We start from the raw sequence: 15,019 nt of genomic DNA on the forward strand, positions 1-15,019 counted from the left end.
TCACATTTGTGTATTCTGACTGGTTATTGATGTTTCTTTGTCTTCATCAACAATACAAATTTTGTTATCAGGCAGAGTAGAAACAGTCATCATAGCTTCATTTATTTCTGCATATTTCTGCATGCTTGTTGGCTGTCTTTCTTCTAACTTTTCTTCTTCCTTAGAGGAACCAGAAGCCTCTTCTCTTTTTTCTTTCTCTTTGGATGTAGCAAGTTTTTCCAGTGATTCAATGACTTCATTTTTCAACTCATCTTCAGATTCTTCAAAATTTCTGAAATAATAAATAGTAAATATGATATGCTTTATTCATATATTCCAGGGAGCATATCTGTCCTTTATCTATTATGATATCTTTTTATACACCATGCTTATTAACACAGAGCCAGAAATGTTCTTGAATGAATAAAGAAATGCTAATACAACTTCTTCATTAAAATAGTGAGGTCTTTGGGGCAGAAAACTAGACTTCATCTTTTGTTAATTGATTATAAAATCTCAGTGTTGAATATATGCCTGGAGCTTGTACTTTTTGCATATCATATTTACTTTATTACTTTATGATAACAGAAGAATACATATGAAAATTAGTTTCCACTCTCATTCTCCACCCCGCACTGGGTAATATGAAAGTTGCACATTCACCCAGGTAATAAATTATTTATTATATCAGTCTGGTTTTCCTAAGGATGATAAATAATGAATGTCGGCAGAATCAGTATTCTCATTAGTTTGACTTGTGTTCAACAACCTTTATTATATATATTAATACCCATCTACTCATGTTTAAAAGAAGAGGAAAAGAGAAGGAAAAAGAACAGAGAATGAAACAATAAAACAGAAGGAAAAAGAAAAGTGAATAGGTGCATTTCTGTATGACAGCCACAGCTCTAGAGTGTAAAGTTTACACATACCACACTTCATCTAATACTAATACATCTAACATTTTATGGTAAACATTATAATCCTCAATATATAAAGCTGAAGCTCGGAGAGATTTAAAAAACATGTCCAAGGTTTCAGTGCTACCAATTTAGGAATTGAAATTATGTCTAAGACTGCAACATCAATATTTGTAGAAGGGAAGAAGTCAGGAGACCAAGACAACCATCTCAAGTATTACTATTATTTAAGTGGCAAGTAAAAGAGACTGAGGATAACTGGTAAGAGCACAGAAATTTTGGGCCTCCCCTGGTGGCTCAGCGGTTGAGTGCAGGGCTGCGAAGCTCACAGCCTCTGCAGCGCAGGTTCGATCCCCAACCACCGGCGAGGGTCCCACATGGCGGGACAGACCTCTCCTGCCGCACCCACTGCTCTCCTCAGCAGTGTATTTCTTCATCAGTCTGCCTGTTCTGTTCCCCGCTCTGGCTCTGGTGAATTCTCTCACCCTCCCATGCTTCTGACTGTACCCAGTGCTTGTATAAATAAATAAATAAATCTTTAAAAAAAAAAAAAAAAAAAAAGAGCACAGAAATTTTTCCTCATGAAAACCAAGGGGGCAGAGAATTCCAGAAAGAGGAAGCAATCAATTAAGATCAGGACTGAGAAATGACAATCACATTTGGAAATTTCATGGTAATAGATGCCCTTTGCAAAAATATTTCAGAGTACTGTACAGCAGGAGCTATCACAGTGGATCAAGAAAGCAATGGAGGTAACAAAGTGGTGACAATAAGGAGTTTACAGCTCCGAGGGGAGCCTGGCTCTGAAAGGAACTGACGCAATGGTTTTTTGTTATTTACAAGATCGCAAAGGGGCCTCCCTGGTGGAGCAAGAGGTTAAGATACAACCTATGAAGCTGTCTGCAGCCACTGCAGCACGAGTTCACTCCCTGGCCAGGGAGGTGACCCACATGGCGCAGCAGACCTCTCCTGTCTCGCTTGCTGCTCCCCTCATCAGTGTATTTCAGTCAGTCTGCCTATTCTGTTGCCAACTCTGTCTCTGGTGAATCCTCTCACCCCCACCACTTCCCATCTCTAGCCTGTACTCCAGTTCTTGTATGCATAAATAAAAAAAAATCCTTTAAAAAAAAAAAAGATGGCAAAGATTTGGGAATATTTATATGCTGAGAGACAGTAAGCAGTAAGGAATCACTTAAAAATATAAAAGGAGGGCCTCCCTGGTGGTGCAGCGGTTGAGCACTGGGTTGCCAGGCTGCCCGCAGCCTCTGCAGCGCCGGTTTGATCCCCCCCCCCCTCCACTGCTCCCCGGCCACCAGAGGAGGGTCCCACATGGCGCGCAGACCTCTCCTGCCTCCCGCTGCTCCCCTCAGCAGTGTACTTCGGTCCTTCTGCCTGTTCTGCTCCCCGCTCTGGCTCTGGTGAATTCTCTCACCCTCCCGCGCTCCTGACTGTACCCAGTGCTTGTATAAATGAATAAATAAATCTTTAAAAATACATATATCTATATAAAAGGAAGAATAATTGATAGGAACAAAATCACTGAAAAGAGACTGGGATTTAGAGCACCTCTGCAAGGAGAGAGGCCAGTCTTCCTGTGAGAATGAAGAGACAGGATTGCCGGGATGGGCTGGGGACAAGCACTCGGATATAAAGATGTTAGAGAACTAAGCACTTACAAACCACATACTCTCTTTTTGAAGTAGGAAGCACGATCAATGAGAGTGGGTGAATGGGGACGAGCTCACAAGAAAGGGTTTGGAAAGAAGCTGAGGTGGCAGAGGATTGCTGAATATTGCAGAGACCCTACTAAATTAAAGGTCATAAATTTGAGGTTAACCAACAATGACAGCTCCCATTTGTTAAGCCACCGTCACAAAGGTACGAGTTTACAAAACATCTTCCCTTGTCCTCACTTCTCTATCATTTAAAAAATGATGTGTCTTGGTATGAATTTTGTTTCATTGCTCAATTATTGTTTTATTTCCCAAATATCATGGTTCATGGCTCTTAGTAATAACAAAGTGTTTACCGTGATAACTGCATTGAATACTTCTTTTCTACTGGTCTCTTCTCCTAGAACTCCTTCTAGATATGTGATGAACCCTCATGCCTTTTAGCGCCTCTTTCACATTTCCATCCTTTTTTCCTAAGATCTATGTTCCAGCTATTCATTCTTTCATTAGTTGTAATCTAGTCTATTTTTTAAACTATCAAGCAAATTTTAATTTCTATTAGTTTTTTTTAACTTCCATAAGTTCTATTTGGTTAATTATCAAATCTTCCTATTACCTTTTGATACATTTTTTTTTCATGTTTTGATGTTTTATTTTATTTTATTTTTTTTTATACAGGCATGTTTTATTTATTTATTTGTTTGTTTGTTTGTTTGTTTTTGTTTATACATGCACTGGGTACAGTCAGAAGCGCGGGAGGGTGAGAGAATTCACCAGAGCCAGAGCGGGAAGCAGAGCAGGCAGAAGGACTGAAGTACACTGCTGAGGGGAGCAGCGGGCGGCAGGAGAGGTCTGCGCGCCATGTGGGACCCTCCTCCGGTGGCCGGGGAGCAGCCAGGGATCGAACCGGAGCCGCAGAGGCCGCGGGCGGCTTCGCAACCCAGCGCTCAACCGCTGTGCCACCGGGGAGGCCCTTGATGTTTTATTTTAATTAAATAGTGTTAAGCATATAGTAGTCATTATAATGTAATTATTCAGTATAGGAATATAGTTATATATCTTAAGTTCTTTATGGTTTAATTCAGCTATTTGTTATGTATTCTATCTCTTTTAATGGATTCTATTTTTATTTTTAATTGTGAGGTCTTCTTCAGCATCACTTTAGTGAGAAATTCAATATAGTGTGAATTGAGGTAATATCTCACGAGAGTATTTTATTTACTCATACAGAAATTCCAAAAATTATCATCTCTTACATTAATTTTAATATTCATTTCTCAACACACATGTTTCCAGACCAAGCAACTGTTGAAAATGCAAACTCCAAACCCAAGACAAAGCCCATGGTTATAAATTTCTCAGGAAGAGGTTTTTTTTTTTTTCCCCAGAGATTGGGCCAAGACAGGCAAATCACATTAGTGGGATTTTTTTTTCATTTCTAGACCTCCCTTGCACTGAGGTGTAACTCTTCAAAGTTTCCAGCTGACAAGAATGGAAGGGAATCTAATAAAGAAAAATTAAAGACATATTCAATATGTAGAAGATACACAGAGAAAAGAAAGGGAAGAAAGAAAAAAAAATTAAATTCATTGCAGAACAAAAGGAGCCCACAACTAGAATTCTAAAACACAAGAATAAATCTAATGGTAAGAAAGATGAATAACAAAAAAAAAATTCTTTAAGGTAGGACTACAAACTAACTCCAGAGGAAATTATTTTTAGGGAGGATTTTGATACTATATTAAAGTAACTGCTCAAAAAAAAAAAGTATATTCATGTGAGAAATAAAGCATCTTACCTGAATTGCAGAGTTTTTTTATATGATAAATAAACCATTTGTGTCTCCAATATCAACAAATATAGCAATAAATTAAAGAGATGAAATTTCTGAAATGAGTTTAGAAAAATTTTAAAGAAGTCTTTAAAAAAATAATAATAATAATAATTGATTAAAAAAAGTATAACATCCATTTTTAAATATTTTTAAGTTATGGAAAATAATTATACAATAATAAAACATGAACATATAACATTCTTATATTAAGAAAAAACCATTATAAATCCTAGAGATGAAGTATATACTCATTCAAATTAAAAATTTAATAGATGATGCCCAAATAGGATTGGAAAACAGTATTTAAGATTTCCTCTACAAGCATAAAGAGAAGAATAAAAAGCATGAAGGAATACAGACAAATTGAGAAGCTCCAAAATATTTCTAATTGGAGAACCAAAGTAAAGGAATAAAAGCAGCAAAATAATAGGTTAAAACTTTCCAGAGCTAAAGAAATTCATGGGTTCTCAGAATAAGGTGAACCAAGCAAGATAAAAGGCAAATCTAGACCGAGACCTATCACAGTGAAACAGAGTATGAAGATAAAAAGGAAAGTATGAAAGTACTGAGTGGAAATAACCATAGAAATGCTGTCTCCAAAAGAAAACCCATTAGATCATAGCAGATTTCTCATCAACGATACCAGAGATCAAAAGAAAAATCACTGTCATCCTAAAATTGTATGTCCACCTAAATTATTGCTAAGTATTGCAGGCAAAATTTAAACTATCGGAGATATGTAAAACAAAGAATTTACCACCCAGTGATATAGCTCAAAGAATTACTAAAGGATATGTATCAATAAGAAGAAAATGAGACCAGAGGGAAAGTATGAACAAGAAAATACCATGGCAAGTTCAGAAAACAATAAACTACATTAGCCAACACTTTTCACTTTGAAAAGGTTTAATATTAACTTCCTCTCAAGTTCACTCAGCGTTTGGGTTCGTGGTACCCACGCGGGTTCAACATGCATATCGAGAAGTGTTATTTCTGTTCGGGGCCCATCTACCCCGGCCATGGCATGATGTTCGACCACAACGACTGCAAGGTATTCAGATTCTGTAAATTCAAGTGTCATAAAAACTTTAAAAAGAAGCGCAATCCTAGAAAAGTTAGGTGGACGAAAGCATTCCGGAAAGCAGCTGGTAAAGAGCTTACAGTGGATAATTCATTTGAATTTGAAAAACGTAGAAATGAACCTGTCAAATACCAGCGAGAGCTGTGGAATAAAACTATTGATGCAATGAAGAGAGTTGAAGAGATCAAACAGAAACGCCAAGCTAAATTTATAATGAACAGGTTAAAGAAAAATAAAGAACTACAGAAAGTTCAGGACATCAAAGAAGTCAAGCAAAACATCCATCTTATCCGAGCCCCTCTTGCAGGTAAAGGAAAGCAGCTGGAAGAAAAAATGGTGCAGAAATTACAAGAAGATGTGGACATGGAAGATGCTTCTTAAAAACCTTACTGAAGCATTTTTCAAAAGTGCATTTGAAAACCTCCTTTGGAGACTTAGAATTTCTAAATTATTGATTTATTTTTTATGGTCACTCAACTGAAAGGTGATTAAAAATACATCTACATTGCTATCTGGAAAACATCAGTTATGAATTCTATACTCATCTCACTGTTAATCCTTCTCTGATAAATATTCTCATGTAATTATGAAAATTCAGTTTGAGATTACAGAAGTGAATTGTGGGTGGACATGCCATTTGTATAACAGCACTAGCAGCATTTGTGTAATAATTGATGACAGAAATTTCATGGCTAGTGATGTGCAAAAATAAAATTTTCTTGGCAGTTAAAAAAAAAAAGGTTTAATATTAGATAAAATAATTTCATGTCTAATACTTAGAATGTTGCAAACTTATGAAAATGATTGTATGAGGGGTGTTGGGGGATAGTAGGGACAAAGGAAAACAATGCTGGTTTGTAGTTCAAGCTGGAGGATAGATACAGGAGGGTTCCTTGCTCTATTCTGCTTTTACTCTGAGTAAAGCTTTCCATAATAAAAAAAGGGTTGTAAGTAAAATTGTAACTCTAGATAACAAAATCAGGGTGGATGGATTTTAGTGGTTACTTAAACTATGCTTGCCATATTTGGGAGGAAAAAGGAACACTGAACTTGTTGGATCAATTTTTAGGTAGTTCATAAAACCTATTAAAAGAATAGAAATATAATGTGTATCTTCAAAAGTAGTATAGAGAAAAAAGAATAGAAAAGTTTTTCAAACTAACAAAAGACTGGAAAAGGTGAAAAAGGAAATGAAACATGATGATAAACAGAAAACACAGTATCAAGCCTGAACACAGGAAAGCCCAAATATGAAAATAATAATAATAATTAATATTATTAAACTAAAAGACATTATCACATGACAAGGAGCACTTCAACCAGTTACATCAGATATATATTGTAAGAAACCACACAGAAATGATGAAATTAAAAGAAAAAATCAAAAATACTAAAAAATAAAATTAAAACTTGAAATAGCAATATTGTTATCAGATAAAATAGAATTTAAGGCAGATAGCATTAATAGGGGCAAAAAGTGACAACACAAAATGTAAAAACAGGGAAAACCTAACCAAACTGATACAATGATCATAAATTGGACCATGTCTTCTGCATATTTAAAATCTCTTGGAAAAGAGATAGACCAAGATCCCTGATAAATATAGAAGCAAAAATCCTCAGCAAAATCTTAGCAAACCGAATTCGATAACACAAAAATATATAAAATTTAAAAAATAATAAATAAAAATGAAAAAGAGTATCCTACATCATGACCAAGAGGAGTGTATTCTAGGGACACAAGGATGGTTCAACATCTGAAATTCAAGCTCTGTAATTCATCACATCAACAAAAAGATAAAAATCATATAACCATATAAATAGATACAGAAAAGCATTTAATAAGATTCAACAAACATTTGTAATAAAAACCCTCAAAAAAATGGGAATAGATGGAACATACCTCAACATAATAAGGGCCATTTACAAAATTGCACAGACAACATCATACTCAATGGTGAAAGACTGAAAGCATTTCCTCTAAGATATGGTACAAGACTAGGATGTTCACTATATAGGATTATGTTGGAAGTCTTAGATAGAGCATTCAGGCAAGAGGAAGATATAAAAGAAGTTCAAGCTGTACGGTGTAAGTTCAAGTTCAAGCTGTAAGTTCAAGTTCTATGTACGGTGCATCATTCAGACATCTGGATATGACTGACTTACGTGTCATCGTCGTCGTCGTCATCATCCGATGATCTTGGTTCTAATTGTTCCTCATCCGCCTCAGTGCCAGAAGCCATTTCCATCATCCTCTCATCTTCTTTAGGAAGCCATTTTTTAACAGTTCCCACTATTAAGAAATTGACAGAGAAAAATTAAAGCACCTCTGTCTAGATACCTGAGGAGGGACATATACCAAAATCTTATAGTGCAGCAAACACAATGCTAAAAATTGATAAAAATAAATAAATTCATGAGACAATCGAGGGATTCTGAATTACTTTTTGAGTCACTGATGTCTGTTATTTTTTATGTGGTAAAAACATGTAACAAACTTACCTTTTTAACAATTTTTAGGTGGACAGGATAGTATTAACTACATGCACACTAGATTTCTAAAACTTTTTTCCTGTTGTATGACTGAAACTCTACCCCCATTGAACAATTCCCCTTTACTCTTCCCATCTGCTCCTGGAAACCACCATTCTACTTTCTGGTTTTGGGTCTGACTGCTTTAGATATTCATATCTAAATTTGTGGACTTGGGCCTCCCTGGTGGCACAAGAGGTTAAGCACAGCACTGTGAAGCTATCCACAGCCTCTCCAGCATGAGTTTGATCCCCTGGCCTGCCAAGGAGCTACCCACATGGTGCAGCAGACCTCTCCTGTCTCGCCTGCTGCTCCCCTCAGCAGTGTGTTTCGTCAGTCTGCCTGTTCTGTTCCCCACCCTGTCTCTGGTGAATCCTCTCACTGCCCCACACCTCTGGCCTGTATCCCAGTTCTTGTATACATAAATAAATCTGTTTAAAAATAAGAAATTATTTTAACAAGGAGGCTTAGAAAGAGGTGTTTTCCTCCAAAGGTAGAATGAAAAGCCAAGGGTGGCTTTCTTTTTGAAAACTGTTACATGATGGTTGGTATATACACCTACACACAGAAATTTCACCACACTGTAATGAAATATTTACCCATTTCTAACCACTATGTTTCATCCTAAACCATATTATTTCCTAAAATGCATTATAAATAAACCAGTAAGAGTGACATCTCTCATATATGACGTGGTTTGGCTAACTAAAAGCAACTTTAGTGCTCCATGTGGTGTGGGAATCTGATTGTTTTTGCTTTCCCCTTTTTTTTTAAGATTTATTTTTTATTTATACAAGAGCTGGGATACAGGCCAGGCGCGCGAGAGGGTGAAAGGATTCACCAGAGACAGAGCAGGGAACAGAACAGGCAGACTAACCAAAATACACTGCTGAGGGGAGCAGCAGGCGAGACAGGAGAGGTCTGCTGCACCATGTGGGATTCTTGGCAGCTGGCCAGGATCAAACCCATGCTGCAGAGGCTGCGGACAGCTTCACAGTGGGCGCTCAACCAGGGAGGCCCTGCTTTCCCATTTTAAGAAGAAAATATTCGGAGGCTCTTATTTTTGTTTAACAGGATAGGAGAAAAAAATGAATGGCTAACTATAGAAATGTAAATCAGCTGTTACTGGGATGTGCAACTATGATGTTACCAAGGCAACCATGTGACCTGAAAACATATATAAGAAAAATGGGGGTTATCTTCCCACCAAGGATTCCCTTGGAGTAGTTAAACCATCACAAAATCACTGACCCGAATTAATTATACTCAGGAAACAAAAAAACACTTGTCCTCATTTAGAGTGTAGCTTCTACTAGTAAGTTTCATTAAAAAGAATTTTATAAAGTCTTGCTATGTAAAACTTTTAAAATCAGGACAAATTAAACATGTACTTGATAAAGCCTCAATTTTTAATGGAATTTAGAGCTGGAAACATCAATGCAATTTATCACCAAGGAGTTAGAGATTTAAGCTAAAGACTAATGAAGGATGTATAAATGCTAATGTATAATAAGTGTCCTTCAAAAGCCTTTATAAATTATGTCTGTAATACCTGTAGTCAAATTATTAAAATTTATAGATGTAGTAGGTCTTTATGAAGTCTCTATACAGGTGTGAGAATTATTTTTAAGTCTAATTTCCCTATCCAACTTGATACTACACAAATATTAGCAATCACAGCCCCTGTACAAAGTAACAGAAAAAAATGTGCTATGGCCACATGCTTATTCACAGGCTGTAGCCACTTCGTAAGTTTCAGACCTCTGCCAAGCACAGTGATCAAGACCTAAGCTTATAGCCTAGTGAGGAACAATATAAATCAAGAAATTAAAGTGAAATTTATCTTTATGGTTAGAAAATTATAGTATCTTTGTATGATATTAAGCAGGGAAGCCACAGTAGAGGAATACAAAGGAAACACACCAAGATGTTTGCTCAGTCATCTAAAATAGTGGCTCCCTAACAGTGGTACACAGGCATTAAGTGGTTTGAGATCCAGGTTTTTCATAACCTTCACAAAAATTCACAATAAACACACTACTGCATCCTTTTTATCACTGGAATTTAACTGATAAATATAAAAATGAAACTTTTTCATTTCACAAATGAACAATTTTATTTAACAAATATCTCTCTGGTAGTTTAGAGGGAAAGTAGGGGCAGAAGAATAACTGCCAGTAAACCATAGTGACAGAGAGTGAAATCGTATTACCAAAATAAGTTGATCTTATTTTGGTATAAGGAGGGAGGCAAGCATTCTAAGCCAGAGGAGGAGACAAGCCAGCCTCTGTGGTGTTGGGATGGACCAGGTTGGGAGGGGCATCTGACCTTTAAGGTGCTTAAAGGCAGCCAAGAGTCTGCATTTTATCCTGAAGGTAAGGGGGGAATCTTTTGCAGAATTTTAAGATGAGAAGAGAATCAATTCATTCTAGGAGGATTATCAGGCAAGGAGTTGTAGGGAGGAGCTGAAGAAGAAAAGATGACCAGGGTTAGGGTGTCAGGGTTGCTGCAGGGAGGGGAAAGAGGCAGTGAAGCCAACAACAGTTAGAGACTGAAAGAGCTGAGAGAGGCTGGAGTGGGAGGAGAAAGCAGTGCCCACAGCAAAAGAAAGTATCTGCACTTTGTTTTGAATGCCATCTTTAGCGGCAAGTTCTATTTCTTTCTCACTTGTTAAATAAACTGCACAGACATGCTTAATGTGAAACTGTCCAGGTGAAAATATAGTAAGCTTATGAAGTAATTAATTTAACATAATATGTCAAAAGAAGATTTTCTATGAATCCAAGAATCACAGGTACAAATGCAAGAAAAGACAGGACCACCAGTCTCCACCTTGGTGTCGTGAAAGGTGGATGCCATCCCTCCTATGTGGCCTGGGTCCTAGCCCTTGGCTTCCAGGTCAAACCAGACTTCCCCAACCTTCTCCTGCAGCCTCCAGCCCCATTCTTAGAGACAGTGCTTTTAGTCCAGAATAGAAGAAAAGGGAGCAGACAGTTCCACTGCAGCTTGTGGTCTGAAGGTACCAGAAAGAGAGCCTCAAAGGCAATTTTCCCTCCCTGCACTCCATGCTCCCTCCTACTTCCTTGTCTCCTTGTGCTCACTCTCTCTTTCTTTCCCAACCCCCTTAAGTTTTAAACAATAGTCTGTCCAGTGTCCAGTAATAATACCAAGGACTTCACATATTCAAGAACGACTTCTAGATTTTAGTCAAACTCGTTTCTCCATCTCCAACACAAGCCTGTATGTCGGAAAGTCCTTCCCACCTGAAATGTTCTTTCTTCTTGTATCAACAAAATCTTGTACATTCTTTAAGACTCACCTTCACAATATTTCACAAAGACTGTGAAGTCTGGGCTTCCATAACTGGCAGACCTGGTCTTACCCAGGAACCACTCTAGCATACTCCTTTAGCGTTATATATAGATTCGTATTGTTCTTTAATTTTGTAAGCATTTTTTCAGCCTCTATTAATAACTAGATTGTATCTATGTCTCTTTGTACCCTCAACCTCTCATTGCTGCAACATTAGGTCCCTACCCTCACACCTGTCCAGGTAACCTGCCTGCTATGGTGGCTGTTCTTGTAGCAGTTCACACCTGTGTACCTGATCCATCGATCACATAACAATAACAAAATAGCCACTGTGAAATGAATTCCTTCAAATGTAAAACACGATGCTTGTTTTCCATTCCACTAAAGTAAGCACAATCTTACTAAACATTAATCTCGCTTTAAAAATGGAGACAAAAAAAGAAAACTATATTATGATGTATTTTTTGTCCATAAGATAGTGATTTGAGTCTAATGAACGGCTCTCAGAAGTAAACTGACTGTCCAATAGAACTAAGCAATACTAGTTCATTATCTACAAAGCCACTAGTGTTACTTCACTTTTCATCAGCTGTCAAGTGGCCACATTAATGGAAATTACGCGCCCCCTTCTCTGAAGTTGAAATCTTGTTAATGGCATTTTGGAATAGACTACATTTCCAATGTTCTCTCAAGGCCAAAGATACTGTTATCCCATTTCTGCATTTACAAATCTTAGACAAAATTCCCTGGGGGCGGGGGGTGGTAATTTTTTTAAAAATAAACTACATACCAAATTCTCCTTGGTTGGCAGAAAATGAACTAGTTGTTAGATGTGCTGCAGCCAAAACACTCATTAAGGTTTCTGGTGCTTCATGCCGCCACTGTTTCCTATTTTCTGGAACGCCTCCGATCACTATCACTTGGCCATCTGAAAAGGAGAGTGTTACCAAAAAGAAAAGCCTACTTCATTTGGGATTTTATAAAATCACAGAATGTTAGAACTTTGGAAGTAACCTAATCACTTAATTTATTAGTCAGGAAATACATATACAACGTTTATTGAGTTTCCATGTAATTAATGGGCAGGAGAGTCATTTTTTTGCTTTATAAAGCAAAACTAATTGTTTTTGATATGTTAAAATTTCTGTTCTGTTTGATAATTTAAGATTAGGCTTCTCCTCTTATTCTATTATTGGCTTAGAATGGATTAAACTTCATTACTTTTGCAAGTCCTTCCTTGTGTATTTGGTAACCTCAGTATTTTATAATTGTATAAATACAATTCACACACTTATAATTACTAGATTTGAGATATACTTACATATTTCAATTTAAAACACAGTATAAATGTTAGCTATCCCCTAGTCCCATGTTATCAAGAGGAGCACAGGAATTAAGTAATAAAAATCTTCACCACTAGGCCTCCCCTGGTGGCGCAGTGGTTGAGCGCTGGGCTGCGAAGCTGTCTGCAGCCTCTGCAGCGCCGGTTCAATCCCCAGCCACCGGCGAGGGTCCCACATGGAGCACAGACCCCTCCTGCTGCGCCCGCTGTTCCCCTCAGCAGTGTACTTCATCGGTATGCCTGTCCTGTTCCCCACTCTGGCTATGGTGAATTCTCTCAACCTCCCGAGCTTCTGACTGTACCCAGTGCTTGTATAAATAAATAAAAAATAATAAAATAAATAAAGCAAAGAAATTTAAAAACAAAAATCTTCACCACTTCTAACACTCAGTGGTCGCTGTGAATCTCTTCTAAGAGGAGAAGCTATGCCTGAAGCTCAAATGTAAACAAAGGAATTTAGTTTGAAAATATCACATCCTAACCATTCCTAATATTTAAATAGCGCACTGGTTTACGAAGTAATTTTATATGCATTTTGCGCTGTTAGCACTCTAAATCTTGTGGGATAGCTGTTATTTTATTTATGTATACAAGAACTGGGGTATAGGACACAGGTGTGGGAGGTGAGAGGATTCACCAGAGACAGAGTGGGGAGAAGAACAGGAGGATTTACTGAAATACACTGCTGAGAGGTGCAGCAGGCAAGACAGGAGAGGTCTGCTGTGCCTTGTGGGTTAGCTCCCTGGCGGGGATCAAACTCCTGCTGCAGTGGTGATAGCACTGAGACTTAGCCCCTAGGACACCAGGGAGGCCCGGGATAACTGTTATTTTAATTTCAATTTTATTGGGGAAAAAAATCCTTCAAGAAATTTCAGGAAGTTAGTGTGCTAGCATGGGAAGGCAAATCAAGTTGACTGCCCTTCCTTGGACCCTTTGCCCTCACTTAGAGGAAAGAAGGATTCTGGATCTTTCCTCCTGTGCTTTCCCATAGCTGGGGTGCTCAGTTTTCTGGGATAATTAGTGGGCCTTCTCTGGAGGTAGGGGAGAAATGAAAACAATGCCTGATATTTGATAGCAAGTCCCTAGAGAGAGTCCTGAAAAGTGATACAACACAGCTGCATTGACGGCCCTTGCTGAGGACCGTTTTGATGCGGACTCACCCTCAGGCTTGGTGGTGCAGGTGGAAGTGACTTCAGACTCTGCCATCATCCGCAGCAGAGTCTGAGGAGCTCTGGCTTCCCACTGTCTTCTGTTTTCTGCAGCTGCAGCCTCCTGAATGAACAATTCTGTAAGAAAATAACGTAAGAAAAATAACTTAAGTGTGACTAGCTACACTAAACAGTTTCTTAGGAAACTTCACAGGCAGTCCATCACTGGCCCATTCACAACCAGAGAAGTCACCACCCTCATACTAACATAGATTGCACCACAGGGAGGTGAAGGGAAAGAAAAAATGAAGAGAATAGCATTTATTAAACATCTAATATGGTCAAGTACTTTCTATATCAAATTTAACCTTAGTTCTCGTAATAATCCTGTGTGGTTGTTCCTCAAAGGAAATTGAGATTCAGGGCATTTTTAGCCCATTGTGGAAGGTCACACAACCAGAAAGCGGAAGCACCAGGTGGGACTCAAGCCAAGTCTGTCTCCAAAGCCCACGCATATCCTATCACACCGCATCGCTGAGAGATGACAGAGCCCTAACCTAGTGGCAGAGGGAATGAAGGGGGAGGAAGTCTCTAGAGACATCCCAGAACAGAAACCACCTTGGGCAGGAACTGTCAGCCTGGTGATGTGTTGCCCAAATAAAGCATCACGTGGGAGGAGGTACTCGCAGGTTGGATTGTACATGTGCTAAGTTTGAAATGCTTTGGGTCTTGGCCATGTTGCTTTATAGAAGATAATGAGAAAACAGCTGGGTGTGGAGCTTGTGGCTGCAAGAAGCTGAAGCCGAGGGAGCTGGTGAAACTGCTCAAGGAGACAGTGTTGAGAAAGCAAGGAGGCTGGGTGCCAGGGAGTGCTGGCATCATGGCATGGGCACAGGGGGAGAGCAGAGAACTGGGTCCCCACCCAGCTCTGGGAGGCAGGGGGCACATGACAGTGGAGTATCAGGAGACGAGAGAGGATAGAGCATGAAACAATCTTGAACGACCTGCCTCATCTACAGATTTCAAGGGACACATACCTGCTTCTGGGCGACAGAGTTTTTCAAATGCTTTGTCTGTATAATCTTCATGGTCCTTAATACGTTTAGATTCCTTAAACTTCTTGCCATCCTCAAAGGTCAAAGTTTCATTTAGCATATCCACTGCCTAAGGCAATTCCACAATGTTTCATGAGAAAACG

General features: G+C 38.4%; 2 protein-coding genes across 2 annotated transcripts in view; one reads left to right on the forward strand and one right to left on the reverse strand.

Annotated features, from left to right (window-relative positions):
• NEK5 (NIMA related kinase 5) overlaps positions 1 to 15,019 on the reverse strand; it is a gene marked incomplete at both ends in the record, with an annotated part of 61,817 nt that continues 46,798 nt past the window's right edge. The window contains 5 exons of the mRNA XM_084234873.1: positions 1 to 271; positions 7,654 to 7,780; positions 12,122 to 12,259; positions 13,834 to 13,959; positions 14,859 to 14,985. Coding sequence (XP_084090999.1) covers positions 1 to 271; positions 7,654 to 7,780; positions 12,122 to 12,259; positions 13,834 to 13,959; positions 14,859 to 14,985 — 789 coding nt within the window. The remainder of the gene's footprint in view (positions 272 to 7,653; positions 7,781 to 12,121; positions 12,260 to 13,833; positions 13,960 to 14,858; positions 14,986 to 15,019) is intronic.
• LOC311171986 (putative ribosome biogenesis protein RLP24) lies at positions 5,368 to 5,868 on the forward strand (the record flags this gene model as incomplete). The annotated part of the gene is made up of 1 exon (XM_084235067.1): positions 5,368 to 5,868. Exon 1 carries the CDS (start codon positions 5,377 to 5,379, stop codon positions 5,866 to 5,868), a length of 492 nt encoding a protein of 163 aa, XP_084091193.1. The 5' UTR covers positions 5,368 to 5,376.

Source organism: Talpa europaea, assembly GCF_964194135.1.
Source record: "Talpa europaea genome assembly, chromosome: 6".
Classification (NCBI taxonomy): domain Eukaryota; kingdom Metazoa; phylum Chordata; class Mammalia; order Eulipotyphla; family Talpidae; genus Talpa; species Talpa europaea.